This window comes from Nomascus leucogenys, chromosome 15 (assembly GCF_006542625.1).
Source record: "Nomascus leucogenys isolate Asia chromosome 15, Asia_NLE_v1, whole genome shotgun sequence".
Classification (NCBI taxonomy): domain Eukaryota; kingdom Metazoa; phylum Chordata; class Mammalia; order Primates; family Hylobatidae; genus Nomascus; species Nomascus leucogenys.
In genome coordinates, this window is record NC_044395.1 from 96,495,237 (window position 1) to 96,520,143 (window position 24,907).

Genomic DNA, 24,907 nt, shown 5'->3' on the forward strand with positions numbered 1-24,907 from the left:
ACACAGCAAAAACGAGAGCAGGCACCACTGAGTTATGCAACATCATAATTTCTCAGGCAAATGTGATCGCTGCGTCTCGCCTGCCAAAGTGAAGAGAGGTCTGAAGAGAGCCTGCTTTCGGAGACATAAGTGAGACCATTAAGTTCCACAGGCATTTTATATCCCATGCATTTTAAAGGGCTCCCACTTGTATTCTTAAAACCTCATGTGTTTACACAGAAGTCGCGTTTTAAAATCTCTGGACCGTTTGTTTTCTGCGTGACAGTTTACCCACTTTCCTCCTTTAAGAAACACATTTCACTGGCCAGGAGTGGTGACTCACGCCTGTAATCCCAACACTTTGGAAGGCAGAGATGCATAAATTACTTGAGCCCAGGAGTTCAAGACCAGCCTGGGCAACATTGGGAGACTCCGTCTTTACAAAATATGCGAACATTAGCTAGGTTGTGTGGTGCACCCTTGTAGTCCCAGCCACTGAGACAGGAAGGTGGCTCGAGCCCAGGAGGTTGAAGCTGTTGAGCCAAGATCGCGCCACTGCACTCCAGCTTGGGCAACAGAGTGAGACCTTGTCTGAAAAAATACATATTAAAAATTAAAAAGGAATAAAAAATAAAAAAATACATCTCACTGAAGTGGAACTCAGTCTGTTCATATCTTCTCCCCAACCCAACCCCATCCCCCAGAGGTGGCTTCCCCAGCTTTCTACCCCCAGTTGCGAGAAGTTGGTGAGGATAATGGTAAGAACAGCAACACTAAAATCTAGTGGTCATTAGTGAGGGATGATGAAAAATTCTGGAGCTGGATAGTGGTGATGGATGCACAATAACATGTATGAACGTTAATAATGTGTATGAATGTTAAGCGCCACTGAACTGTGCACTTTAAAATGGTTACAGTGGTAAATTTTATGTTATGTCTATTTTATCATTATTATATAATTATATAATAATTATTATTATTTTGTTGTGGTGGTGGTTGTTACAAAAAAGCATTACTGAGGCAAACCCTTGCCAGGCACTGTGCTCAGCACTTGTGTATATATTATACTCTACCATCTGGATAGTCCAGGGAGACACGGATACTGTTGTTTACCCAGGACCACCACCATTTCACAGATGAGGAGGGTGAGGCTTCTAAGAGTTAAATGACTCACTTGAGCTCAAACAGCTAGAAGCAGTGGCTCCAGGGTTCCCCCAAGGCTCCTAACTCTGCAGCTCTCCCTGCTAGATAATAAAATAAAGAAGTTATTTTAGTTTAAGCCAGAATTCTGAAACATACACATACACAAGCCTCCACCCAGCTTCTAATTGTCTGAGAACAGACAAAACTCCAAAACTCCAATAGAATCCTTGAATGACAGCTAATTGTCTCCAGAAAAAATCCAAAATTGCCTCCCTCCCTTACCTGTAGTTCAACATGATTCTGTTTTTCTGCTGGGCCCCTATTTGCTTCTTCCTGTGCAACAAATCATTCAAAGAGTGACCACCAGGGACTTGGAGAATCTTTGTAGCTTTTAGTCTATGTTTGGGTGTGGCTGGAGAGACAAATTAACACACAGAGCCAGACCTTGAAGGGGAAGGTCATCATTTATCTCAGATTGGGATCATTTGGGGAATCAGAAAATGTTTATATCAGAAAAGAAGTCAATGTGTTTCACAGTTTGTGGTTTTTTGAAGGAGAAACATCTAGATTCTAGTCCTGTTCCTCTGCCTACTTCTTAGGTGATGTTAGTCAAAATAATTCACCTCTCTGAGTCAATTTGTTTATCTGAAAAATAGCAATAACAACAGCACTCATTTTACTAGGGCATGTGAATAAACAGATTTTTTTCCCATTGAGTGGTGGGTATTTATTGAGTGCCTATTATGTGCCAGGCACCATCCTACTCTCTGGGGATACAGCAGTGAACAAAACAGGCACACAGCTAGTGATGAGGGATGGAGTAAAGCCCTTAGCCGATGCCAGGACAGAGGACATGAGTCACCTGTAGTCGCTGCCGCTGCTGCTATTTCTTGGCTACATTTTGACCCCTGTGGACCCACTGAAACCTCCTCACTGCCTCACAGGCGGAACAAGGACAGGGTCGTGGCCACCAAGTTTACTCACTTGAGCTGCATTTAGATTGTTCTTCCAGCTAGGCCATGACAGTAGGTAGTGGCAGTTCTCTGTAAAGATGAGGGGTCCCCAGCTCGGACCCCTGGTTTCCTCCACCTGCCTGGACCTTACAGTGGTGGCCAGGTGTGTCCTGCTGACTGGGAAGCTCCTTACCTGAGTGCTTGAAGTATGGCTCCTTAGCATGTGTGGAGAGAAGGCCATTATGATAGCAACCTGCAGGGGTGGGATGTGTACCAGACCTTCACCCTGGAACTCCCGAGGAAGTGCCTGCAGATTGCCTGGCAGGTCTTATTCGGGTGATGTAGAGCAGAACGCTGAGGCCAGGTTCTGAAGTCAGACCCCTGGACTCAACTCACGCACAGCTCCTTACCTCCAAACTGTGTGGCCTTGGTCAGGGGAACTGACTTCTCTGAGCTTCATTTTCTTCATCTAAAAAAAAAGGAGAATCACACCACCTACCCCATGGAGTTTTTAGCAGGGAGATGTGATATAAAGCATGTACTTGGCCAGGCACATTGGCTCACGCCTGTAATCCCAGCACTTTGGGAGGCTGAGGCAGTTGGATCACTTGAGGTCAGGAGTTCGAGACCAGCCTGGCCAGCATGGTTGAAACCCCATCTCTAAAACACAAAAAGTAGCTGAGCATGGTGGCACGCACCTGTAGTCCCAGCTACTTGGGAGGCTGAGGTGAGAGAATTGCTTGAACCCAGGAGGTGGAGGTTGAGTGCACCGAGATTGTGCCACTGCACTCCAGCCTGGGTGACAGAGCGAGACCCTGTCTCAAATAAATAAATAAATAAATAAATAATGAATCATGTACTTGTATGTACTGAACACACGCACTTACAGAGTACAGCGTGTAGCTATGTTCAGGGTCCTGATGAGTATTGACTCATTTCAGGCTCACAGAAGCCCCAAGAACTGGGCACTATTACATCTCCATTTTGCAGCCCAGAGAGGGTAGCACTTCCAAAGGGCACACAGCAAGCAAGTTTTGAGGGGCTGGGATTTGAGCCCAGGAGTTCCTGCTGTTAGCCTGGGCTGTGCTGGCTCTCCATCCCAAAAGCTCCATGTGAAGCCTGGCTTGAAATAAATGATCTGCAGGTATGAGGACCCCAGAGGTACTAACTGTGTTCCTGAGGTGTGTTATAAATTTCTACTGAAGAATGGATTTCTGCCACAAGAACTGTCACTCCTGTTCCCTGGATAGCATATGATACTTTTTAAAACAACTTAATTGAGATATTATTTGCAGTACTTAAAATTTGCCCATTTTAAGTGTACAGTTCAGTGATTTTGTCGGGGGGAAATTTACCAATTTGTGCAACCATCACCATAAGCCAGTTTTGGGACATTCCCATCACCCCAACGAGATTCCTCATGCCCATTGACTGTTAATCCCCATTCTCTTTCACTCCAGGCAACCACTAATCTACTTTCTGCCTCTGTAAAATTGCCTTTCCTGGAAATATACTAATAAACAGAATCATACAATATGTGATCTTTCGTGTCTGGCTTATTTTACTGCATCATGTTTTTGAGGTCCATCCATGCAGTAGCATGTATCAGTATTTATTAACTTTTTATGGCTTAATAATATTCCATTGGGTGGATGTACCACATTTTGTTTATCCGTTCATCGGTTGGTGGACATTTGGGCATTTTCCATTTCTTGGCTATTGTGAATAGGGCTACTGTGAACATTCACATACAAGTTCTGGGGCTGATGTTGAAACACAAAGATTAGCCAAACTGGTAACCTCCTCTCTTTTCTCTCCTCTCTCGGGTTTCTCAGAACCCGGCAGCGGGCAGGTGTTTGTGACTTCAGAGAACCAGCTTGTGTATTACCCCAGCATCACCTATGCCATCATCGGCAGCTCCGTCATCTTCGTGCTGGTGGTGGCTCTGCTGGCACTGGTCTTGCACCACCAGCGGAAGCGGAACAACCTCATGACGCTGCCCGTGCACCGGCTGCAGCACCCTGTGCTGCTGTCCCGCCTGGTGGTCCTGGACCACCCCCACCACTGCAACGTCACCTACAACGTCAATAATGGTATCCAGTATGTGGCCAGCCAGGCGGAGCAGAATGCGTCGGAAGTAGGCTCCCCGCCCTCCTACTCCGAGGCCTTGCTGGACCAGAGGTGTGTGCTGGATGGAAGAGATTGAGGCGGGAGAGGTCATCCATTGCGGGGAGGGGAATAGGTGCACACACTGAGGTTCCTAGGTCTTGCCAAGAGCCTGGCTTCAGCTGCTATAGGCAGTGGCAGCATCTGACATTTGCCAAGTCCTTGCAAAATTCTCTACATGTATCACCTCATTTAATCCTCTTAGCGCCTTGATGAGGGAGGAAACTGATAGGAATGTTCCAAAACTGGATTATGGTGATAGTTGCACAAATCAGGAAATTTCCAAATTCTACAGATGAGGAAACTGAGGCTCTGGGATGTTAAATGACTTGTCTGAGGAACATACAGTTAGGAACCTGGCTAACTCAGAGGCCTGCTCCTCCTGGGAATGTCATGCTGGTCCACATTCTGGCCACAGACTAGCTCTGAGCCTCACCTGCTACTGCACAGCAGTGCCCAGTACATGTGAGAGGTTTGGTTAATACCTGTCAAATGAATGGATGAATGAAGAAGTGAATGAATGAGAGAATCAGTGAGTTCCTTAACTTTGCTTGGCTTCATCTATAAAATAAAGGAGGTGGAAAGCAGCACTTTCAAGCTTTTTTAAGCAGTGCCACATTGCAAATGGAACTGTACAAGAACCCCCAGTATGTATAAAGCCAGGAAGCAGAGTTCTGTAGTTGAAGCAAGTAGTGGGCCCGTTTCCTGATCAGCATCCCTCTTCCTCAAGCTCTGCCGTGTATGGCATTAGACATTTTGCAGGCCGTGTTCTATGGTGACTGGGCTCTTCCTTGGACCCTCTTCTGTGGCAGCTCTTATATTATTTAATCTTCATTTTCCTTCCTCATAGAAGGTGAATAAAGTTTCAGAGGTCAGGGGAGAGGATGGCACTTAAGGATCTCTTTGCAAATAAGTGTAAGAATTCAGGACCTTCCTCACCTAATAAAGTTCCCGCTCATAACCTCTTCATTTGGACCATCCAGCATAGGGTAAGGTTAAAATTGCTGAATCTGGAAACAGAAGGCGTGGGTTCAAATCCCAGCATTGCTGTTTACCAGTTATTTGTCATCCTGGGCCAGACATTGAATGTCCCTGTGCCTCAGTTTCCTCACCAGAGCAACAGGCATGAAAGTAATGCCCACCTCACAGCATTCTTGTGAGCATTAAATAAGGTAAGGAATGTAAGGGGCATGGCAAAGTGCCTGGCTCATGAGAAGCCTTCAGTAAATGAGAGCTAGAAAATAAAATGTCTTTTCTGTTACATTCATTCCTTTTAAGCCCCTTCTGCAGATACAGACCGAGGTGTTGAGAGGATGTCCTCTCACTTACCCCAGTTCATAGCCAGGAAGAGTTGGCTTTCAATAGAAAAGCCAATTCCATGTTCCCATCAGAGGCCCAGTCAAGATACCAGCCCAGCCTCTTGGCCACAGGGCTTTTGGCTGATGGAGCAGAGTGGCAATGCCAAACCACCCAGGTTGAGCCGAGGGACTTGGTGGGTGACCTCATTCTGATTCTACCCAGAGGATGTGGTTTTGGCACCATCCAGTCAACATGAACCAGCCAGAACACACTGCCCTTGTCTGTTCCGCTGTGGTTCCTGGTCCTTGAATTAATTGTCTTTGTACTTGGAGGGAAAATCTCATTTCGCACTGGAAACACCGTCTCAGAAATGGGCTGAAGTTGGCTTATCTTGGCTCTAATGTGTTCTCTTCTCTTCCTGTCTCCATTGCCCCCCGCTGTCCCCATCGCAGGCCTGCGTGGTATGACCTTCCTCCACCGCCCTACTCTTCTGACACGGAATCTCTGAACCAAGCCGACCTGCCCCCCTACCGCTCCCGGTCCGGGAGTGCCAACAGTGCCAGCTCCCAGGCAGCCAGCAGCCTCCTGAGTGTGGAAGACACCAGCCACAGCCCGGGGCAGCCTGGCCCCCAGGAGGGCACTGCTGAGCCTAGGGACTCTGAGCCCAGCCAGGGCACTGAAGAAGTATAAGTCCCAGTTATTCCAAAGTCCATATGGGTTAATCTGCTCTGACTTGTTGCCATTCTAACAATTTGTGCTCATGGGAAGCTCTTTTAAGCACCTATAAGGGTGTCTCAAGTTACAGTTTGGAATATTAGCTGTCTCTGCATTCCCCTCCTCCCCCAGATTTCAGAGATGTTTTTCTGGCCTCTCAGTTGGCATGATCTGTTGTGCATCTTTTCTGTGAGGTCACTCTTACCTTGGGACCCGAGATCACACCCTCACTTATTCTGTTTCTGTTGGAGAGACAGCATATAAAACAGTATTGAAGTAGGCTGGGAGAGAGCAATGTTTCTATGCTATATCAGGTGCTCAGAAGTGCAGGAGACACTGGACCCAATTCTCTCTGCTGGGTAGTTACCTTATAGCATTTGGGGATTTGGGTTAGATGATCTAACCAGGAGGCCATGACTGGATGGTCACCCCCCAAAAAAAAAATCCAGTTGAGCATCAAAACCTGCCTTGCACAATCCTGTATGTTGCCCTCAGTTCAGCAGAGTCAGTGGCCAAAGAAAACTTTGGACGTGAGTAACACCCTTCAGCAGTCGCAACGTTATTTTGGTTTTGTGAAGGACTCTGAAACCATCTACCCTGTATAAATTCTGGCTTTAGAAATTTGCCCAAGAATGCTCATTCTGAGAGCTTTCTCCAGCAGCGTATATCATCAGCGTCATCCCAGAATAGGCAGGGAGCTCCTCCCATGAGTTTATCCAAGTTCTCAGCTCCTAAAATGCAGGCTGCCAAGAGCCTACACCTGCCCTGGCTCTACAGCCACTTACCTGGTTTCTGGACTGTCACCCTCCCAGCTGACCTGCCCATAGCCAAGGAATGAGGACCTAACTTGAGTTGGCCCAAAGTCTGACCTGGCTCTATGTCCCTGTGGCCCACACCCAGCCTGTCTTGCTCATTCATGCAGCCTCAACATTGGCCTCCAAAGTTCCCTTAACACTTGCAAAGTCCTTTTTACCTGTGCATTTGGACTTGAGGACACTGGTTTTTATCACAGGTGAGAGCCGTGTTCAATACCTCCAGCAAGCTCTCCTGGCTCCCTGCACTGTGCACACTCCTATTCCCAAGGTCCCAATACCAGCACCTCTAGTTAGAGTTAGGGTCAGGGTCAGGCCTCTCCCAACATCCCAGTAGTTTCTTCTCTGAGACACATGGGCAAGAGACAATTTGGAGTCAAGATTTTCCATTTGGATTTATTTTAAATCTTTTAGAAATGCATTTGAAACAGTGTGTTTGTTTTTTCCCTTCTAGTTAAGGGACTATTTATATGTGTATAGGAAAGCTGTCTTTTTTTTGTTTTTCCTTTAACAAGGTCCAAAGAAAGAAGCAAAAGGAGATCACACCCTTGCCCCGCTGAGCCCCGTGATAACAAGTCACTCCAGACTAACCTGTGTGCCAGACATTTGTGCGTTGTTGCACTTTGAGGTTATTATTTATCGAGTTCTTGAAGGAAGCAGAAAGAGGGACTCCTCTCTCCCTCCATGTATAGTCTCTATGTTTGTGCTAGTTTTTCTCTTTCTTTCTCTGTGTCCAGCCAGCCACAGGGCCCGCCTCCCTGCAGGAATAAGGGGTAAAACATTAGGTGTTATTTGGCAAGAAACCACACTGACTGATAAGGGGTAAAATGGAACCAGGTAGAGCCACTCCGGGCAGCTGTCACCCATTCAGAACTTCTTTCTGCAGCTGAAGAAATGTTCAGTGACCTGTTTGATGCTAATTAAAACAGAGCCTGCAGGAAGTGGGGCCGAAGTGGCATTCAGTGATCCTGTTCTGTAGACTTTTCTTTCTTTTTTTAAGCAAATCCAAAGGATGTTACAGGAAAGCTAGCCACTGGTATTTTGTTTTGTTTAAAAAAAAAAAAAAGAAAAAGGGAAAGGAACCTAGCTGCCTGTATCTTTCATTTTTAAAATAGCACTTGAGTTATTTTCTGAGTAATCCAATAAAGAACTTTTGATGACAGCCAGAACGTGTTAGAACTCTGGCTGAACATTTCATCTCCTGTGAGTCAGAAGGGCTTTATTTCTCCCTTTGATGGGGCCCCTTCTTTCTGGTGCTCTGGAAGTTGTTTAGAGGAAAGAATTCTAATTTTAATTAATTGCGCAGTGAGTTAATCTCACTCACTTTTCTGCTTCCAGGCATCTTAGGAAAAAACAAATGGTTTTAGTAGATAAGGGATGCCTACTAATGTTGTTTTTTAAAATAAACAGGGACTTTTTATTATAGATTTGATTTTTTTAATGAATGTTTTTAAAAATATATAAATAGGACACCAAAGCGGCAGGGTTTTTGTTTTGTTTTTTTTTTTTTTTTGCGGGGGGTGTTGTTTTCCAACTCAACGTGGGAAATTAGTGGCCAGCAATATTTTTTAACTCATTCCAACCAGGAAGCTTTTTTATACATTGCCTAAATCTACGCCAACCAGAAAATAGTCTCGTCTCTTTTTTGCTCAAATGAGATCAGTGTTTTATTTTAGCATTGAATTAGTTACACTGTGATGGCTGGCCTATTACCTGACTCAGTTCCCTCTACCTTGAAATTGACATTTTTAAAAAATGCAACTAAGTGGTTAATAGTGTGTGATGCTCAAAGTTAATGTAAACTGGAAAGGTTGTGTGTCGTTGCTTTTTGTTTTTTGGTTAGGCTTGGTTTTGTTTTTTAATTTTTATACTTTCTAATAAATTTGCAGTTTCATTCTTTCTGTTTGTGCAAATGGTTCTTGACCCGCTCATTTCCCTTATAGCAATATAAACAGTGGACAGTAACTTCTGTCATAGCTTTTGCAATGAATTTATGCCATAATAAAATGAGAAAAAGGAAGAATATGTTGGTGGGACCTCAAAATGTGATGGATGCTTCAGGATTCCAGAGCTGATATGATTAGAATACAGAGGCAAAGTTGTGGACAACAGTTAATGTAATGGGCCCTGGGGAATCATATTGGAAGATGGGTGTTTCTGCCTTTGCTACAGCATCGTTCAAGGGAAAAGGACAATTGCCTGTGATAACTGTAACAGATTCTGACCACATATTCAGGAGCACAGTATAGCTCTTGCACAGGTGGGCTAGTAATTAGTTTCAAAACACAAATGGCTCCGATTGTCCCCACCAGTGATGGGAACATCTTTATGCTTTTTTAAGTCTAGTTTTGGAGCCACATGTTGGCCAATGCAGCAGGGTCATCTGCCTGGGAAGGAAGTTAGGATGCCCCATAGGTGACCAGCACCACCATCATGAACAGGGGCAGTAACTCCAGCCCTGGCCAAAATGAAATCCACATGGAAATCCAAATGCAGGACCCACAGTACCAAGATTTGGATCATGTATTGATCCCAGATTCCTCAAATGAAGACTGGGCTCTCAGACAGGTGTATCCCAAATATATGCTATGTCATGTCCTGCCCCAAGTGGTGTAGAGTAGACTTTCCCAAGCTCCAAAGATTTGTCAAGTTACTCATTTCATCATCCCTCAAGATACCTTATGAATACCTTTTTCTTTTTTTTGAGTCGGAGTCTCGCTCTGTCGCCCAGGCTGGAGTGCAGTGGCGTGATCTTGGCTCACTGCGAGGTCCGCCTCCCGGGTTCACGCCATTCTCCTGCCTCAGCCTCCCGAGTAGCTGGGACTACAGGTGCCTGCCACCACGCCCGGCTAATTTTTTTTTTTTTTTTTTGCATTTTTAGTAGAGATGGGATTTCACTGTGTTAGCCAGGATGGTCTTGATCTCCTGACCTCATGATCCGCCTGCCTCGGCCTCCCAAAGTGCTGGGATTACAGGCGTGAGCCGCCACGCCTGGCCATGAATACCATTTTTATGGATGCCAAGATGAGCATTTTTTATGGATGCTAGTGCTTTGCAATGATTGTAAAGTAGTCAGCTAGAGCAGGGGTTGATAAACTTTCTCTGAAGGGCCAGAGAGTAAATATTTTTGGCTTTGTGGCCATGTGGTTTCTGTAGCAACTGCAAAAGCAGCAGTAGACAATACAAAATTGAATGGATGTGGCTGTGTTCCAAGAAAACTATTTACAAAAACAGGCTACTGGTGGGATTTGACCTGTGGTTTGTCAGTAATCTAAAGGATCACTTCCACATTGGGTTCATAGATCTAAAGCTAAGGACACTGAAGAGAAGAAACAGTTGTGTTAATGGCTTGGAGTACTAGAACCCTTGAAATGACACCGATCTCAAAAAATTAAAAATAGGCCGGGTACGGTGGCTCACACCTGTAATCCCAGCACTTTGGGAGGCCAAGGTGGGCAGATCATGAGGCCAGGAGATTGAGACCATCCTGGCTAACATGGTGAAACCCCGTCTCTACTAAAAATACAAAAAAAAAGCAAAACTAGCTGGGCGTGGTGGTGGGCGCCTGTAGTCCCAGCTACTCAGGAGGCTGAGGCAGGAGAATGGCGTGAACCCGGGAGGCGGAGCTTGCAGTGAGCCAAGATCGAGCCACTGCACTCCAGCCTGGGTGACAGAGCGAGACTCCGTCTTAAAAAAAAAAAAAAATTCAAAATAGAAAAACTCATGAAGCAGACAGTTCAAGGCCCCTATTCTCTTCTAAAATAAGAAGATACAGGATTAAGATGAAGAGAGGCTTTCTTAATGAAGTCCTAAATATTTGGGTTCCATATAGCAATCCTAGAAAAAAAAAACTACTCTTACTGGGAGTTCTTCAAGGTTGTGAACTCAGACAGCAATCTGTCTTTTTTTTTTTTTGAGACAGAGTCTTGCTCTGTTGCCCAGGCTGGAGTGCAGTGGCACAATCTCGGCTCACTGCAACCTCTGCCTCTCAGGTTCAAGCGATTCTCCTGCCTCAGCCTCCCAAGTAGCTGAGATTATAGGCATGTGCCATCATGCCTAGCTAATTTTTTGTATTTTTAGTAGAGACGGGGTTACACCGTGTTAGCCAGGATGGTCTCGATCTCCTGACCTCATGATCCACCCGCCTCAGCCTCCCAAAGTGCTGGGATTACAGGAATCTGTCTTTTAGAGAAGGTCCGTGGGAGTGAGTGACCTGGGACGTCCATTTTCTACATTGAGCTTGCAACCCATAGGCAAAGCAGTAGATTCTAAGAGTGAATTGAATGAGAGAGAGATTCAGGTGGCTGTAGTGGAAGTGCATGAATGTACATAACTGTGCACCCAGTGAGACCCTTAGGGAAAAGGTCAGTGAGAAAATATACTGACTCCCTTGACATCCTACAGCTAAACAAGTTCATAGGACATTAATTAGAACTCCTAGTTACAAGTAATAGAAATCTGACGCATACATGATTAATTGCATTAAATTTTAGAAGGTATATTGTCTAAAGCAACCAAGTCCAAGATTATGGAACTTTTGGGTTCAAGCAGACCTGGATCCAGCTGCTCAACGGCTTTCATTAGGAATTTGTTTCTCCCTTGCCAGTTTCTCAGCCCTGCTTGCTCATGGAAAAGAGAGTCCAGAAAACCCAGGTTCACAGTCTCGGGAGAGGCACTGTCTACTAGCATCTACAGAAACCTTTACACGGACTCACGATTGGTTGTTCTTGGTCATGTGACCACTACTATGCGTGGGTCTCAGTTCCTTGATTGACAGCCCCACCTGAATTACATGAAGTGGGAAAGGGAAAATTCCCATATGGAAAGAGTCTGGTAGTAGACCAAATACCAATATATCTACTGTAAACCCTCACCAAAGAATGAGACTCACAACTGGCTGGTACAATTTGTAATATACATAAGAAAATACCAGGCAACTACAAGCTTCAGACAGCGTAACCGTGGGCATTATATGGTCTGAAAGAAACAGGCAACGTTGCAGTGAAAATTTCAGGAGACTCAACAGCCTTTCCTTAAACCTATGAGGCAAGGTTAGTTTCAAGTTGGGGTTGGATCATGTATACTTTTGTGAGACGGTCATGAATAAGCTGTGTGGGAGGAATTCTGCCCTAAAGATACCCCAAATATCTCTTGGGCTCAGAACTGTCTCCCAACCACTGAAATGGGGCAATTATCCTGCCAAGAGTTTACCCATCCTTCACAGTATTTTTAAGCTGATGGATCAGAAATATATTCCCATTCGTCACCCTTATCGAGCTACCTAAAGACCTAGACTCAAGTATGCATGCAGTTAATGAGGCTTTCCATAGTTAACCATTTGGTCTATACCTGAAAGTTAGGATGTGTCAGTATCTAGAGAACCATCCACTGGAAATTTTGGAACAGCTTGTGTCACAGGAGCTGAGGGGCTGAATTTCCATTAGATTGAGAGCTTGAAGGCATAATCATAGGGAGCTGTGATGAAATATTGGAGGAAGCATGTTAATTTAAATATGACTGATGTCTCAATTGGGCTGAGTTTATAGTCTGAGCAAGGATAATTCACTCTGAAGTTCTAATATCAGACTGTATTTGACTTTACATGCTTTTCAAGGTCACGCTTGACGGTGAGTCATCCCAGTGAGCCGGCAGAGAAAAGGCACTCCAAGGAGCACACATGCATGGGCAGTGTTTATGGGCCAGACCTGGAAGCAGCACACACACCTCCACTCACATTTCATTGCCCAGAACCTGGTCAGTCCCATGGTCAGACCTACCTGTAAGAGAGGCTGAGAAGTTAGATTAGCTGTGTGTCCAGGAAGAACCAGAAATGGATTTTGGTGCTGGTGACCAAACCTGTGTTTGCACTCTTCTTCCCCTTCTGAAAGAAGACACCCAACCATTCCATCTAATCAGATTCAAGATCTGGGATCTGGTGGAAATTTCTGTGTTAGGTCCAAATGTGGCTTTTCTAGAATGACAACTTTTCAACCCCACACAGCTCATATCATCTCTCCCCTAGATTGCCTCCCTTTGGACTATTTTCAGAATCTTTTTCCTTTCTTTTCTTCCTTCCTTTATTTATTTATTGACAGGGTCTCATTCTGTCACCCAGGCTGGAGTGCAGTGGCATGATCTCTGCTCACTGCAGCCTCAACCTCCCGGGCTCAAGTGAACTCCCCACCTCAGCCTCCTGAGTTTCTGGGACTGCAGGTGTGGGCTAACATGCCCAGCTAATTTTTGTATTTTTTGTAGAGATGATGTTTTGCCATGTTGCCCAGGCTGGCCTCAAACTCCTGAGCTCAAGCCATCCGCCCACCTTTACCTCCCAAAATGCCATGATTCCAGGCACACACCAGCACTCCCAGCCTATTCTCAGAATCTTTGAATAACTTTTCCAGACACCACCACTCACAGCCTATTCTCAGACTCTTTGAATAACTTTCAACTCACTCCAGAGAAAGATCAAAATGCTAGTCTATGGGACTTTCCACCACCTGGCTCCTCCCTTCTCCCTTACCCTGCACTAGCTATCCTGACTACCCTCCTGGCTTGAACCCACCAGGCAGACTCTCAGCTCCCGACCTTTGTTCTTGCTGTTCCCTTTGCTGGAACAGCCTTCTCAAGATCCCTAGAATACTCTTCCCCATCAGAGAACCATCAGGAGCCACAGCCACTTGGAATCTTGCTATTGATGTCTTTGGGACCTCAGCTGTGGCCACACTGAGATTTGTGGAAGACAGAAGTACCAGACTCCTTCTTGACCAAGATACTGATTGATCCCTAGACTAAAGCAGTACATGAGAACTTGGGAAGGTGAGTTGAAGTACCTTGAAATTATAAACAATACACTGGAATGTGAAGAATGGGACTAAGTGATGGAGGTAGTACCTGAACACATGCCCACCTGGGGGCCTGCTCTTTTGGTGACCCCTCAATAGGTATGACTCTTTTGCAAGAGGACTTGGGCCAGACCATCTTGGAAGTGTGTTCTTGGTGTGCCAGTCTGTGAACCAACTAAGAGCACACAGACATGCCAGGCAACTTCCCAGGGATAAGACCGCAGATTCTATTTAAAAATGGTGGCATCCCCAGTTTGGAGATAAGAAACTGACACTTTGTTCAAACAGGGAAAAGAGGTAAGAAATTATAGAAAGAGAAGACAGGGCCAGCCTCCTTTTACATGAAAAATAAACTGCTTAAATAACTCAGCCCTCAGTTACCAGGAAATGATTGAATGTGAATGCCTTGACCCCACTTGCTGGCTTGGCTTAGATCTAATAAGTGATCCTTTCATGAAAATGATGTTTGTTTTTGCCTGGTGTATCAGCTGGGATCAGTCAGAGCCACTACAAGTATTACAGGAATAAGGGATTTCATATGGAAATTAGGGCTTATCCTGATGCAGAAAGAGCTGGTGGAGGGATGGTCTGGAAAGCTGGAGGATCTGGGACATTACCTCCAAGGCCACTAGCTTGGGGCCTGAGACAGATGGAGAAACGAGCTGGCAAGGAAGGCCAAGAAGGTGCTGCTACATGAAGTCTTCAGAATGGTATTGCAATAAGCTCATGGAGAAGACTGTGAAGCCACGTGTCTGACCACCCGAATACTTTGAGAATAATGACTTCTGCTCAAGCCCAATTCTCTGGCCCTCCCAGAAACTCTTCAGGCCACTTAATGAATTCCTTTTCTCTTTAAATCGGCAAAATAGGTTTCATCATTTGCAGCAAAGATCCTAACTAATCCAATATTCAGCCCAGGTGAGTTGTGGGAGAAATGAGCACTGGATCTAGAGTCCAAAGATCTGAGATCAAGTCTCAGCTCTGCTCCTGATCTTGTGACTTCACACATATCAGTCTGTCTTACCAAAGCTCAGTGTCTTGTCTATAAAATGGTTGTAATAGTCATTATCTCTTCAAGCAGCATTGAGAAATCCACACGATATTGCAAAGGAAAGTCCCTTGTGAAGGGTAATAGACATTTTTTTTATTATTATTATTATACTTTAGGTTTTAGGGTACATGTGCACAATGTGCAGGTTTGTTACATATGTATCCATGTGCCGTGTTGGTTTGCTGCACCCATTAACTCGTCATTTAGCATTAGATATATCTCCTAATGCTGTCCCTCCCCCCTCCCCCCAACCCACAACAGTCCCTGGAGTGTAATGTTCCCCTTCCTGTGTCCATGAGTTCTCATTGTTCAATTCCCACCTATGAGTGAGAACATGCAGTGTTTGGTTTTTTGTTCTTGCGGTAGTTTACTGAGAATGGTGTTTTCCAGTTTCATCCATGTCCCTACAAAGGACATGAACTCATCATTTTTTTATGGCTGCATAGTATTCCATGGTGTATATGTGCCACACTTTCTTAATCCAGTCTATCGTTGTTGGACATTTGGGTTGGTTCCAAGTCTTTGCTATTGTGAATAGTGCCGCAATAAACATACGTGTGCATGTGTCTTTATAGCAGCATGATTTATAGTCCTTTGGGTATATACCCAGTAATGGGATGGCTGGGTCAAATGGTATTTCTAGTTCTAGATCCCTGAGGAATCGCCACACTGACTTCCACAATGGTTGAACTAGTTTACAGTCCCACCAACAGAGTAAAAGTGTTCCTATTTCTCCACATCCTCTCCAGCACCTGTTGTTTCCTGACTTTTTAATGATGGCCATTCTAACTGGTGTGAGATGGTATCTCACTGTGGTTTTGATTTGCATTTCTCTGATGGCCAGTGATGATGAGCATTTTTTCATGTGTTTTTTGGCTGCATAATGGGAAGTCCTGTCATTGTTCCTTCACTATGAATCCAAACTGCCCTTCCTTTTAAATGCCAAGGAACTGGGAATTTGCATTAAGCAAATCATGTCAGGACAAAATCTTGACTGCACCTGCACCCAGGAGTTGAGTGGGTCCATTCACATGCCCTTTTTGGAAATGGAGTGATATGGTTTGGCTCTGTGTCCCCACCCAAATCTCATGCTGAATTGTAATTCCAGTGTTGGAGGAGGGGCCTGTTGGGAGGTAACTGATTCATGGGGGTGGGCTTCCCCTTGCTGTTCTCATGATAGTGAGTTCTCATGAGATCTGGTTATTTGAAAGTGTATAGCACCTTCCCCTTTGCTTTCTCTCTTCCTCCTCCTCCCACCATGTAAGATGTGCCTTCTTCTTCTTTGCCTTCTGCCGTGATTGAAAGTTTCCTGAGGCCTCCCTACCCATGCTGCCTGTACAGCCTGCAGAACCATGAGCCAATTAAACCTCTTCTCTTTATAAGTTACCCCATCTCAGGTAGTTCTTAATAGCAATGAGAAAATGGACTAATATGTTGACTAGCTGACAGGATAATGCAGGGAGAAGGGAAGTAGAGCTATCTACTGGCACCTGATGATCTAAGTGGCCAAATGCAGAGCAGCAAGGCTGATAATAATAGTAGTAGTAACATCATTTATTCTTCAGTTATTTTGTGCCAAGCACTTTGCTAACACATAATCCTCTGAATCAGGAGTTGGCAAATGTGACCCACAACCCAAATCTGGCCCACTGCTTATTTTGTAAATAAAGATTTGTTGGGACATACCATTCCCATTCATGTACTATTTCCCTGGCTGCTTTCATTCAGAGTTGTAGCATTAAACAGAGACCATATGGCCCAAAATGCCCAAAATATTTGCTATGTGGCTCTTTATAGAAAAATTTGCTGACTCTTTACTCTGAATGAACCGTGGAGGATGGATACTATTACTCTACCCCCTTTCCAGATTGGAAAACTGAGGCCTAGAGATATAAGGAGCTTATTCTAACACCAAAAGCTAGTAAATCCTCAATCTCAGATTTGAGCTCAAAGCCCAGGCTCTAATCACTGTTTTACCCTTGCCATCATTTTAGGTGAGTGATGTCCCCTCCTTTTTCTGTTTGCTGTTACTTTTGGGGAAATTGGTGCAGGGCAGTCACTGCCTTCCACCTTCAAGTGAAGACATCAGGCTTGGATTGAAATGTCTACTTCCTGCCTTCAGGTTCTAGAGCAGGACTGGATGTTTCTTCCCTAGGGGTTATTTGCTGCCTTGCTGCTCTCAAAATCAATCAGTTCCCTAAAGCCATGGTTCTCCTTCTACTAAATGGTTGGAAATCTGTGCAGTTTTCGGGGCTGAATCCAGGGCCCCTGGAGAAATGCAGCTTTGCCAGGCAGGGCTGGCTTTGCAGAAGCCCTTCCTTTTAGCTGAGTTTCCAGGGTTTCGGCTCACATGACTTCGGTGTCCCTGTACCCCAACCCCCACTGTAGGGAGCCCTGGACCCCAGAGGGTGTTTTGGCATTTTGTTATACTTCTCATCTGAGTCCAAAGCTTACTTGGGATGGATTTGTCTCTGGCAGTAAACAACCACAGACTGTGGATAGTGCCGTGGCAGATGCTCCCCTGGAGAGAGGCTCTCAGTCTGGGCACCTACCCACTGCCTGTCTGGGCAGAACTAAAGGAGGGAGCCAGAAGAACAGTCCTCACTCTGCGACTTCCCAGTTTAATTGCTTCTTCACATCTGTGGTTTTCTTTTTTTAATTTTTCTTTTTTTTTTTTTTTTTAGAGATAGGGTCTCGCTCTGTCACCCAGGCTGGAGTGTAGTGATGCAGCCACAGCTCACTGCAGCATTCAATCCTCCTGCTTTACCCTCTGCTGTAGCTAGGACTATAGGCATAGGCCACCGCACCTGGATAATTTATTTATTTATTTATTTATGTATTTATTTATTTATTTATATATTAGAGACAGGGTCTTGCTATGTTGCCCAGGCTGGTCTCGAACTCCTGGTCTCAAGCAATCCTCTTGCCTCCACCTCCAAAATGCTGGGGCTACAGCTGTGAGCCACCACACCCAGTCATATCTGTGGTTTCCCACTGACTTTGTCATCTTAATTCTGGTGTCATGAAACGTTTCAGAGTTGGCAGAAACTGGGGGCTGTAAGCAGTCAGGAAGCCCCTGGACAAGGGGTCTGCTAGGAAGGGCTTGGCCTGTTGGTATGAAGCCTGAGAGAGTGGGTTGGTGCCTGGACCCTGCTCAGAAGCCTCTTTCAAGCAAACGAGTGCCGATAGAATGGTTCTGCTCTTCACAGTGAGATCCATGGCCCTTCCTACCACTCAGAATGGGCTCCTCTGTCATCTCAGAGTGTGCCAGAAAGATACTCTGTTATGCACAATTCCCAAAGATAGACAAGCCCAGGCCAGTCCTGGCTTCCATGCGCCCCAGGGCTTTTTCCATGTCTAAGACCCTTCTCTATGCCTCAGCAACCCTGTCTGTGAAATGGGAGAGCAACTGGCCAGCAGCCCAGGGAGAATCTCCATTTCAGAGAGTCTTGGTCCCAGTAGACAGGCATGGGGCTTGGCAGCACTGATAGCAGGGAAATTCTACCTCTCAAAGAAAGGGCTGGGGGAGGGTTCTGCAGATAGTCTCTCAATAGGCCTTATATCTTGACTAAATTGCATGTTGGAATTTAATTTGGAATCCCTGCTGTTTCCTTGATGAACGCAAACCACAGTGCAATTAGAGTGATGAAGCGGGCTGCTGCCACGTCTGACAAGGGTGATCTGTCTAAGCAGGGAGGGAGGGGACAGGCAGTTGGCAGGTGGCTGGTGGACTCATGCTGGGCATATTCTCAGCATCTCTCCAACTAGACAGAGGCCCTCAGGGGAGAGGAAGGAGTTCAGGGGACAGAGATTGTGGGTCTAACAGCTCATGGGGCAGAGTGGAGGGGAGAGTTTCAGGGGACTTTCTTGGATTGTACTCCATGGCTTATCCACTGCAGTGTCCTGGGCCCACATGACACCAAGTACAGCAGATTAAGCTCATGACTTGTGTCTCAGAATCTCGCCTCTTCCATCCTCCCACTATGGAAGGAAATATGCATTTATTGAGCACTTCCTATGTGCCAGGCACTGGGCTAGGTGCTCTAAAGGCATTATCTCATTTAATCCACCCAGCAATCTCATGAGATAGGCACTCTTATCATCTCCATTTTACAGATGCAAAACCTGTGAGCAAAGAGGTTAAATAACTTGCACACAAGGTCACAGAGCTCATAAGTGATGGCAGTAGGTAGGATCTCAACCCGATTGGTCTGGATCCAAGTTCCCTTTCCATCTTACCCATGCATCTGCAAAGGCCCTAGCCTTCCAGAGACTGAGTTGGTCTCTCCCTAATCATCTGCTACTTCCTCCAAAGGATTCTTGCTCCTGCTATCTGCACATCCCTATACTGGCTCATTGAAAGGGGAATCTGCTCTCTCCCCACCCTCCTTCATGCTTCTTCCCTGCTGGAGGAGGGCTAGCTTATCTGATGCATGCATATAGGAGAGTTGCCAATTCATGGGACCATATGAAACAGGTGCCCTGAGCATACCCGCCCTCCCAGTCTCTGGGTGGAAAGCAGACTCTGCAGAGTCCACTGCTGGAAGCCTGAGCCAGGTGTTTGCTCTCTGACACCAGCTCTTCCATCTGGGACTAGATCGAATGCTCAGTGTGGCCATTTCTGCAGAGAGATCACAGATAGAGAAAAAAAAGCTTCATTTGGCCTCAGTCTTGGTTGCATACTCTCGAACCTGACTTTTGAGCCCCATTTTGTTCAGTTCTCTGTATTGATACATTGTAGGCCAGAATTCAGGAAACGAAGAAGGAGGCTATTGCTTCAAACCTAACCACCAACTTACAGGCACTGGAGCTGGATATCCTTGCTCCCAGGCTGGGGTGCTGCAGTAGAGGAGACTCTTCCCAGAAACTGCCGCAGAGCACCCAGGCAAAGGATATTTCCTGCTGAGCTCCCAGCACATTCTTCTTCCTGATACTCCAAATCCAAACCATCAGAGAGGAGATGCAAGAAGAGCCAGAGAGCTCCCAGAACCAGACTCGGGGAAGAACAGAAGCAATTCCACTGCAAAGTTTACATATAGACAGTGGGCCCTGGAGCAGTAGAACAAGCATGGACCTCATAGGCAGTGAACCTGAATTTCAATCCCGGCTCTACTCCTAGCTTGCTGTGTGGTCCTTTTGGGCTTAACTTCCATGTGAGTAAAGTAAGAATATTAAATAAGTAACTTGTAAGTCATTATAATACTGTGATTCTAATGTGATTAACGGACACGTGAAAGCCAAAGCCAACAGGTCAAGAGATCCTGAGTACTCATGGTGACCCCCTGCTGAAGACAAGTGGCAAATATACCTCAGGCCTCTGATTCCATCATTCATTCTGCAAACATGTAGTAGAGGTCTGCAATGTATGGTTTGTGCCAGGAGATAAGAATTCATTACAGAACAAAAAAGTTCTTCGTCTCATGGATCACCATCAAAGGGAGGGAAGGACAGTGCCACAAGGGCATAAGCACAGAGGGGCTGACTGCAGGCCAATCTCAGCATCTCCTGATGTCACTGTGGTGATGAGGCTATAGGTTTGGCTGCTTGACTGAGACCAAAACTAGACTTGCTCAAACAAGATAGATGTCGGTTTCTCCCCAACTCTAGCAGTTCAAACACAAGGCATCCAGGGCTGTTATGATGGCTTCACGACATCAGGGACTGGATTCCTTCCATCCTGTGTCTCTGCCATCCTTGGGTGTTGCCCTTGTCCTCTTGTCTGACGATGGCCCACCACCGTAGCCATTGTCCATCCAACAGGAGAGAGGAGGAGGAGAAAAGGATGGTGCAATCCAGAAGTTGCACACCTCCCTTCTGCTCACGTTCTGTCAACCAGAGCTTAGTTGTATGTCCATATCTAGTTGGTAAGGACGTTGGGAAGGGTGGGCTTTTGGGGGCAGCCATGTGGAGTGCCTAGCTAAAGGCCAAGAATTCTGTTACTGTGTAAGGGAGAGTGGGAAACAGAGAACAAGCCATCACTGCCAGACTTGTTTTCTCCTTCTTTTAAACCATGACTAAATCAAATATGACAGACTTAGTCCAGCACATGTCAAGTGCTATCATAGTCCCAGAAGACAGAGTCCACACCCTCAGAGCATGTAGATCGGTTGGAAACCAGAGAACGTAGGACTGTGGGACTGTCTGCAGTGGCTTTGTAGGAGGGGGCAAATCAGAAAAGCAGCCACTGTAAGTCTTTTAAACAAAGGGCGATTAGTACAAGGAATTGGTTATTCATGGAGTGGAAGAGCTGATAAGCTGAACAACCCAGAGACTAGAAACTGCAGGGAGTCATTTCATTCCCAGGCTGCAGGGACCAAGGGAGGAGCCAAAATCATGGTAGCTGATGCCCAGTGGATCCTAGGACCACAGAAGGAAGAACTGTCCAGCAGGAACTGGAGCCAACAAGGAAATACAGCCAGAGCTGGGGCTGCCACTCGAGGCAGAGTGAAAGGTGAAGAAATATTCTGGCTTCTCCCTTTTTCCCACCTTCTGTCAGTGCTGCCCATTGGCCAAATTTAGCTGGATGCCAGCTGGAAAGAGATTCTTGAAAGTGTAGTTTTCTGCAGTGTGAAGCAGAGCAGAGAGCAGGGAAAGGCTGGCAGGTGGATCTGAGTACAAACAGGCTAGCATAGACCAGCACAGGGCCAGAAACACCCAAGGGACAGACCTTAGAGTATATTATTGGAAAATCATATTTTCTCCAGTCTAGCGCTAATTAATATAACAGAGTAGGCTTTGATTTTTATAATAAGATAAAAGCCAGATCCTTGATTTTAGAAAAGGATAGAGCACATTTGAAAGTAGAAGGCCCATGTATTAGTTTCCTATTGCTGTTGGAACAAATTATCATCAACATAGTGGCTGAAAATGACACAAATGTATTACCTTACAGTTCTGGAGGTCAGAAGTACAAAATGGATCTCACAGGGATAAAATCAAGGTGTTGGCAAAATTGCATCTCTTCTCGAGGCTCCTGTAAATAATCCATTCCTTGCCTTTTCCAGTTTCTACACATTGCCACATTCTTTGTCTCATGGTCAACCTCCAACCTCTGCTTTTGTGGTCACAGGTCCTTCTCCCGTTTTCCCATATCCCTTCTACAAGGACACTTATGATTACATTGGGCCCATCCAGATAACCCAGAATAATCTCTCCATCTCAGGATTCTTAACTTGATAATATCTGCAGAATCCCTTTTATGATGTAAGGTAACACGTTACTTAGGATGAGGATTGGGATGCAGACATCTTTGGGGAGGCCATTATTCTGCCTACTACAACCCTCATTTCATTTTCCTCCTAGACCTGAATCTAGGCCCCCAAAGATTATCAGCATGCAAAAGTAATTACAGTCACATTTCTTCAGGCCCTTGGTAGGTCTCCTGTAGGTACTCTGCGGACCATGGCTGCCCTTTGAAGACTAATATGCAATGCGTCTTTGGAGGATGTGCAGAGGGAGTTCAATCAATACTGGCTTCCTTCCTGGTCAAGCAGCATTGGATCAGTTAGGAATACTTTGGGCTGCAAGGTACTAAAAAATCTGACTCAAATATGGTTCGTCAGTTGTTGTTTTGTTTTTCTTAATAGCAAAAGTCTATAGGTGGCTGCTGGCCTTCGTTCAGTGGGTCAGTGATTTCAGGACTGGCATCTCTGGAAGTCACTTTCAAGTTCCCTAATGCTTTTGCCTCACTCACGGGATGTCTGTCCCAGCTCCAGGCATAATGCTTTTGCTTCAGTCACTAGATGCCTGCCCCAGATCCAGGCATCATGTCCAAAGTCAAGTCAAGAAAGATGGAAGAGATGGCAACAATAACTATGTCCCTGTTGTCAGGAAAGCTCTTCCTGATCCCCCAGGAGACTTCCACTTACATGTCATTGGCCCAAACAGTCATGTCACCATCTTTAGCAGCAAGGAAGGCTGCAAAAGCAAGTATTTGACATTTCCAGCCTCTATAGTGAAGTTAGGTGAGCGGGGAGGAGGTTAGGTATTGAATTAATCAAACAAAAGAATCTGTCACCACTACCTTTCTTGGATTTAAGGGTTTCTCCCATTGAATGTATAGATGAAATATAGTCATTTTGGGCTGATCATGCCTATCAGCAACTTTTATCTCACCGTTCCTCTTCTAACTCTCATCAAAGTCAGCTCTTTGGAAAAGCTCATGACCTCTCTGTCCATCCTTGTTGACTCTAGGGTCCTGGCAGGCTAGTGCTGGGACCTGGGGAGTTTGTTAGAGACCCACAGCATGGATGACCATGTTTGCTGCTGGTGATGACAGTGACAAAAATAAGTATGTGAATGAGTTCTGTTATTATTTCCATTTTACAGAGGAGGAGACTGAGGCTCGGGAAAGTTTAATGACCTTTCTCAAAGTGACACCTCTACTAACAGCCTAAGTTGTTGGTCACTATGATATATCTCCTCCTGGAATTCACTTTCCAGGAAGAAAAGACCAAAGGCAGAAAGTCTCTATTACTACAAAGCCAGGGCAAGAATGTTGCAAGATTAATGATCCAAGTGATGCCTCCGGTGTCCAAAATTTGTTGCATGTACAGCATCAGTAGAGTTGGAATGTGATCTGAAGAGGCAATGAGGTCAGGAGATCGAGACCATCCTGGCTAACACGGTGAAACCCCATCTCTACTAAAAGTCCAAAATAAAATTAGCTGGGCATGGTGGCGGGCGCCCGTAGTCCCAGCTACTGGGGACGATGAGGCAGGAGAATGGCATGAACCCAGGAGGCGGAGCTGGCGGTGAGCTCAGATCGCGCCACTGCACTCCAGCCTGGGTAACAGAGTGAGACTCTGTCTCAAAAAAAAAAAAAAAAAAAAAAAAAAAAGAGGCAATGAGCATAGCACACACTTAGCCTTGTCCCACAGTTCATTAATCACCCTAAATTCAAAAGCATTTATCATGATTAGATCCAGCTCAGCCCCCGTGGTAAGAGATTTTTTAAAAAAAATAATGCAAATAGCAAACCATATCTTCCCTGTGGCTTCTACAGTTCAGGGTCTGGAGGTCAAGCTTCCTCATTCATTTAGTAAATATTTATTGAGCACCTACTGTGTGCTAGGCACTGATCTAAATGCTGAAAATCCAGCAGGGATCAAATACATCAAAATCCCTGCCCTCATGGAACCTATATGTCTCCTCCAGTGAAGAGAAAGGCAATAAGTGAAATAAATAGGTAAAATACAATGATTGTTACATGGTGTTCCCACAATCCTAGGAAATAATTGGTTGTTCCATAGCCAAGATGACAAGTTTCCATCACTTTGTTTTGAACCTGTCTAATCCATCAATGACAGTCCTATAATCTTTGTATCAAAGAAAAGCTAATTTTACAATTTGGACAAGTTGATGAGTGGTAACTCATTTCAATGAACAAAACTCTGAAAGCCAACCAATCCACAGCAGCTTCATGATGTGTAAGTAAACCAATCCCTGGTGGACTCGCTTATGTGAACATCCTTCTAAGGCTGATATCAACCCACCCCTGCTTCTAAAAGCAACACAAGCTGAAACACTCTTCCCAATAACTCTATAAAAGACTGGCAGTTTACTTTGGTTGGAGAAATTTTCCTGACCACAATGGGTATTCCTTACTTAAGAAAGATATTCAGGTTTTGAGTGGTGGTCTCCTGCTTTGATAAATCCGGAGGTCCCAATGAGATTGTGTTGAAAACGCCTAGTTGGCAGAATTCCATGGGACTCGACAACAGACGCTTTGAGCCCAGGTCCTCTGTGCCCTAATTCTACTTACTTTGTGGATTTCCCTGACGTGTTTCATTAAAATGTCTTTGCTGAATTTATTTTGTTATCCTAGAATTCATAACCAAATAGTTCTTTGTACAAGAAAATGAGATCTCAGTCTTTTTGTATAATTAGCACTTCTTTTTTGGAAATGCATCATTTGTTGAATATTTTTGCCTTTAATCTGCTTATTCT

General features: G+C 45.2%; 1 protein-coding gene across 3 annotated transcripts in view; it reads left to right on the plus strand.

Moving 5' to 3' along the window:
• LDLRAD3 (low density lipoprotein receptor class A domain containing 3) overlaps positions 1-8,965 on the plus strand; it is a 291,617-nt gene extending 282,652 nt beyond the window's left edge. For all 3 annotated transcript variants that reach the window (XM_003254433.4, XM_012505430.2, XM_030794709.1), the window contains 2 exons: positions 3,911-4,256; positions 5,993-8,965. In XM_003254433.4, the coding sequence (XP_003254481.4) occupies positions 3,911-4,256; positions 5,993-6,230 (584 nt within the window). In that variant the 3' untranslated portion in view covers positions 6,231-8,965. The remainder of the gene's footprint in view (positions 1-3,910; positions 4,257-5,992) is intronic.
• Positions 8,966-24,907: the final 15,942 nt, after the last annotated feature.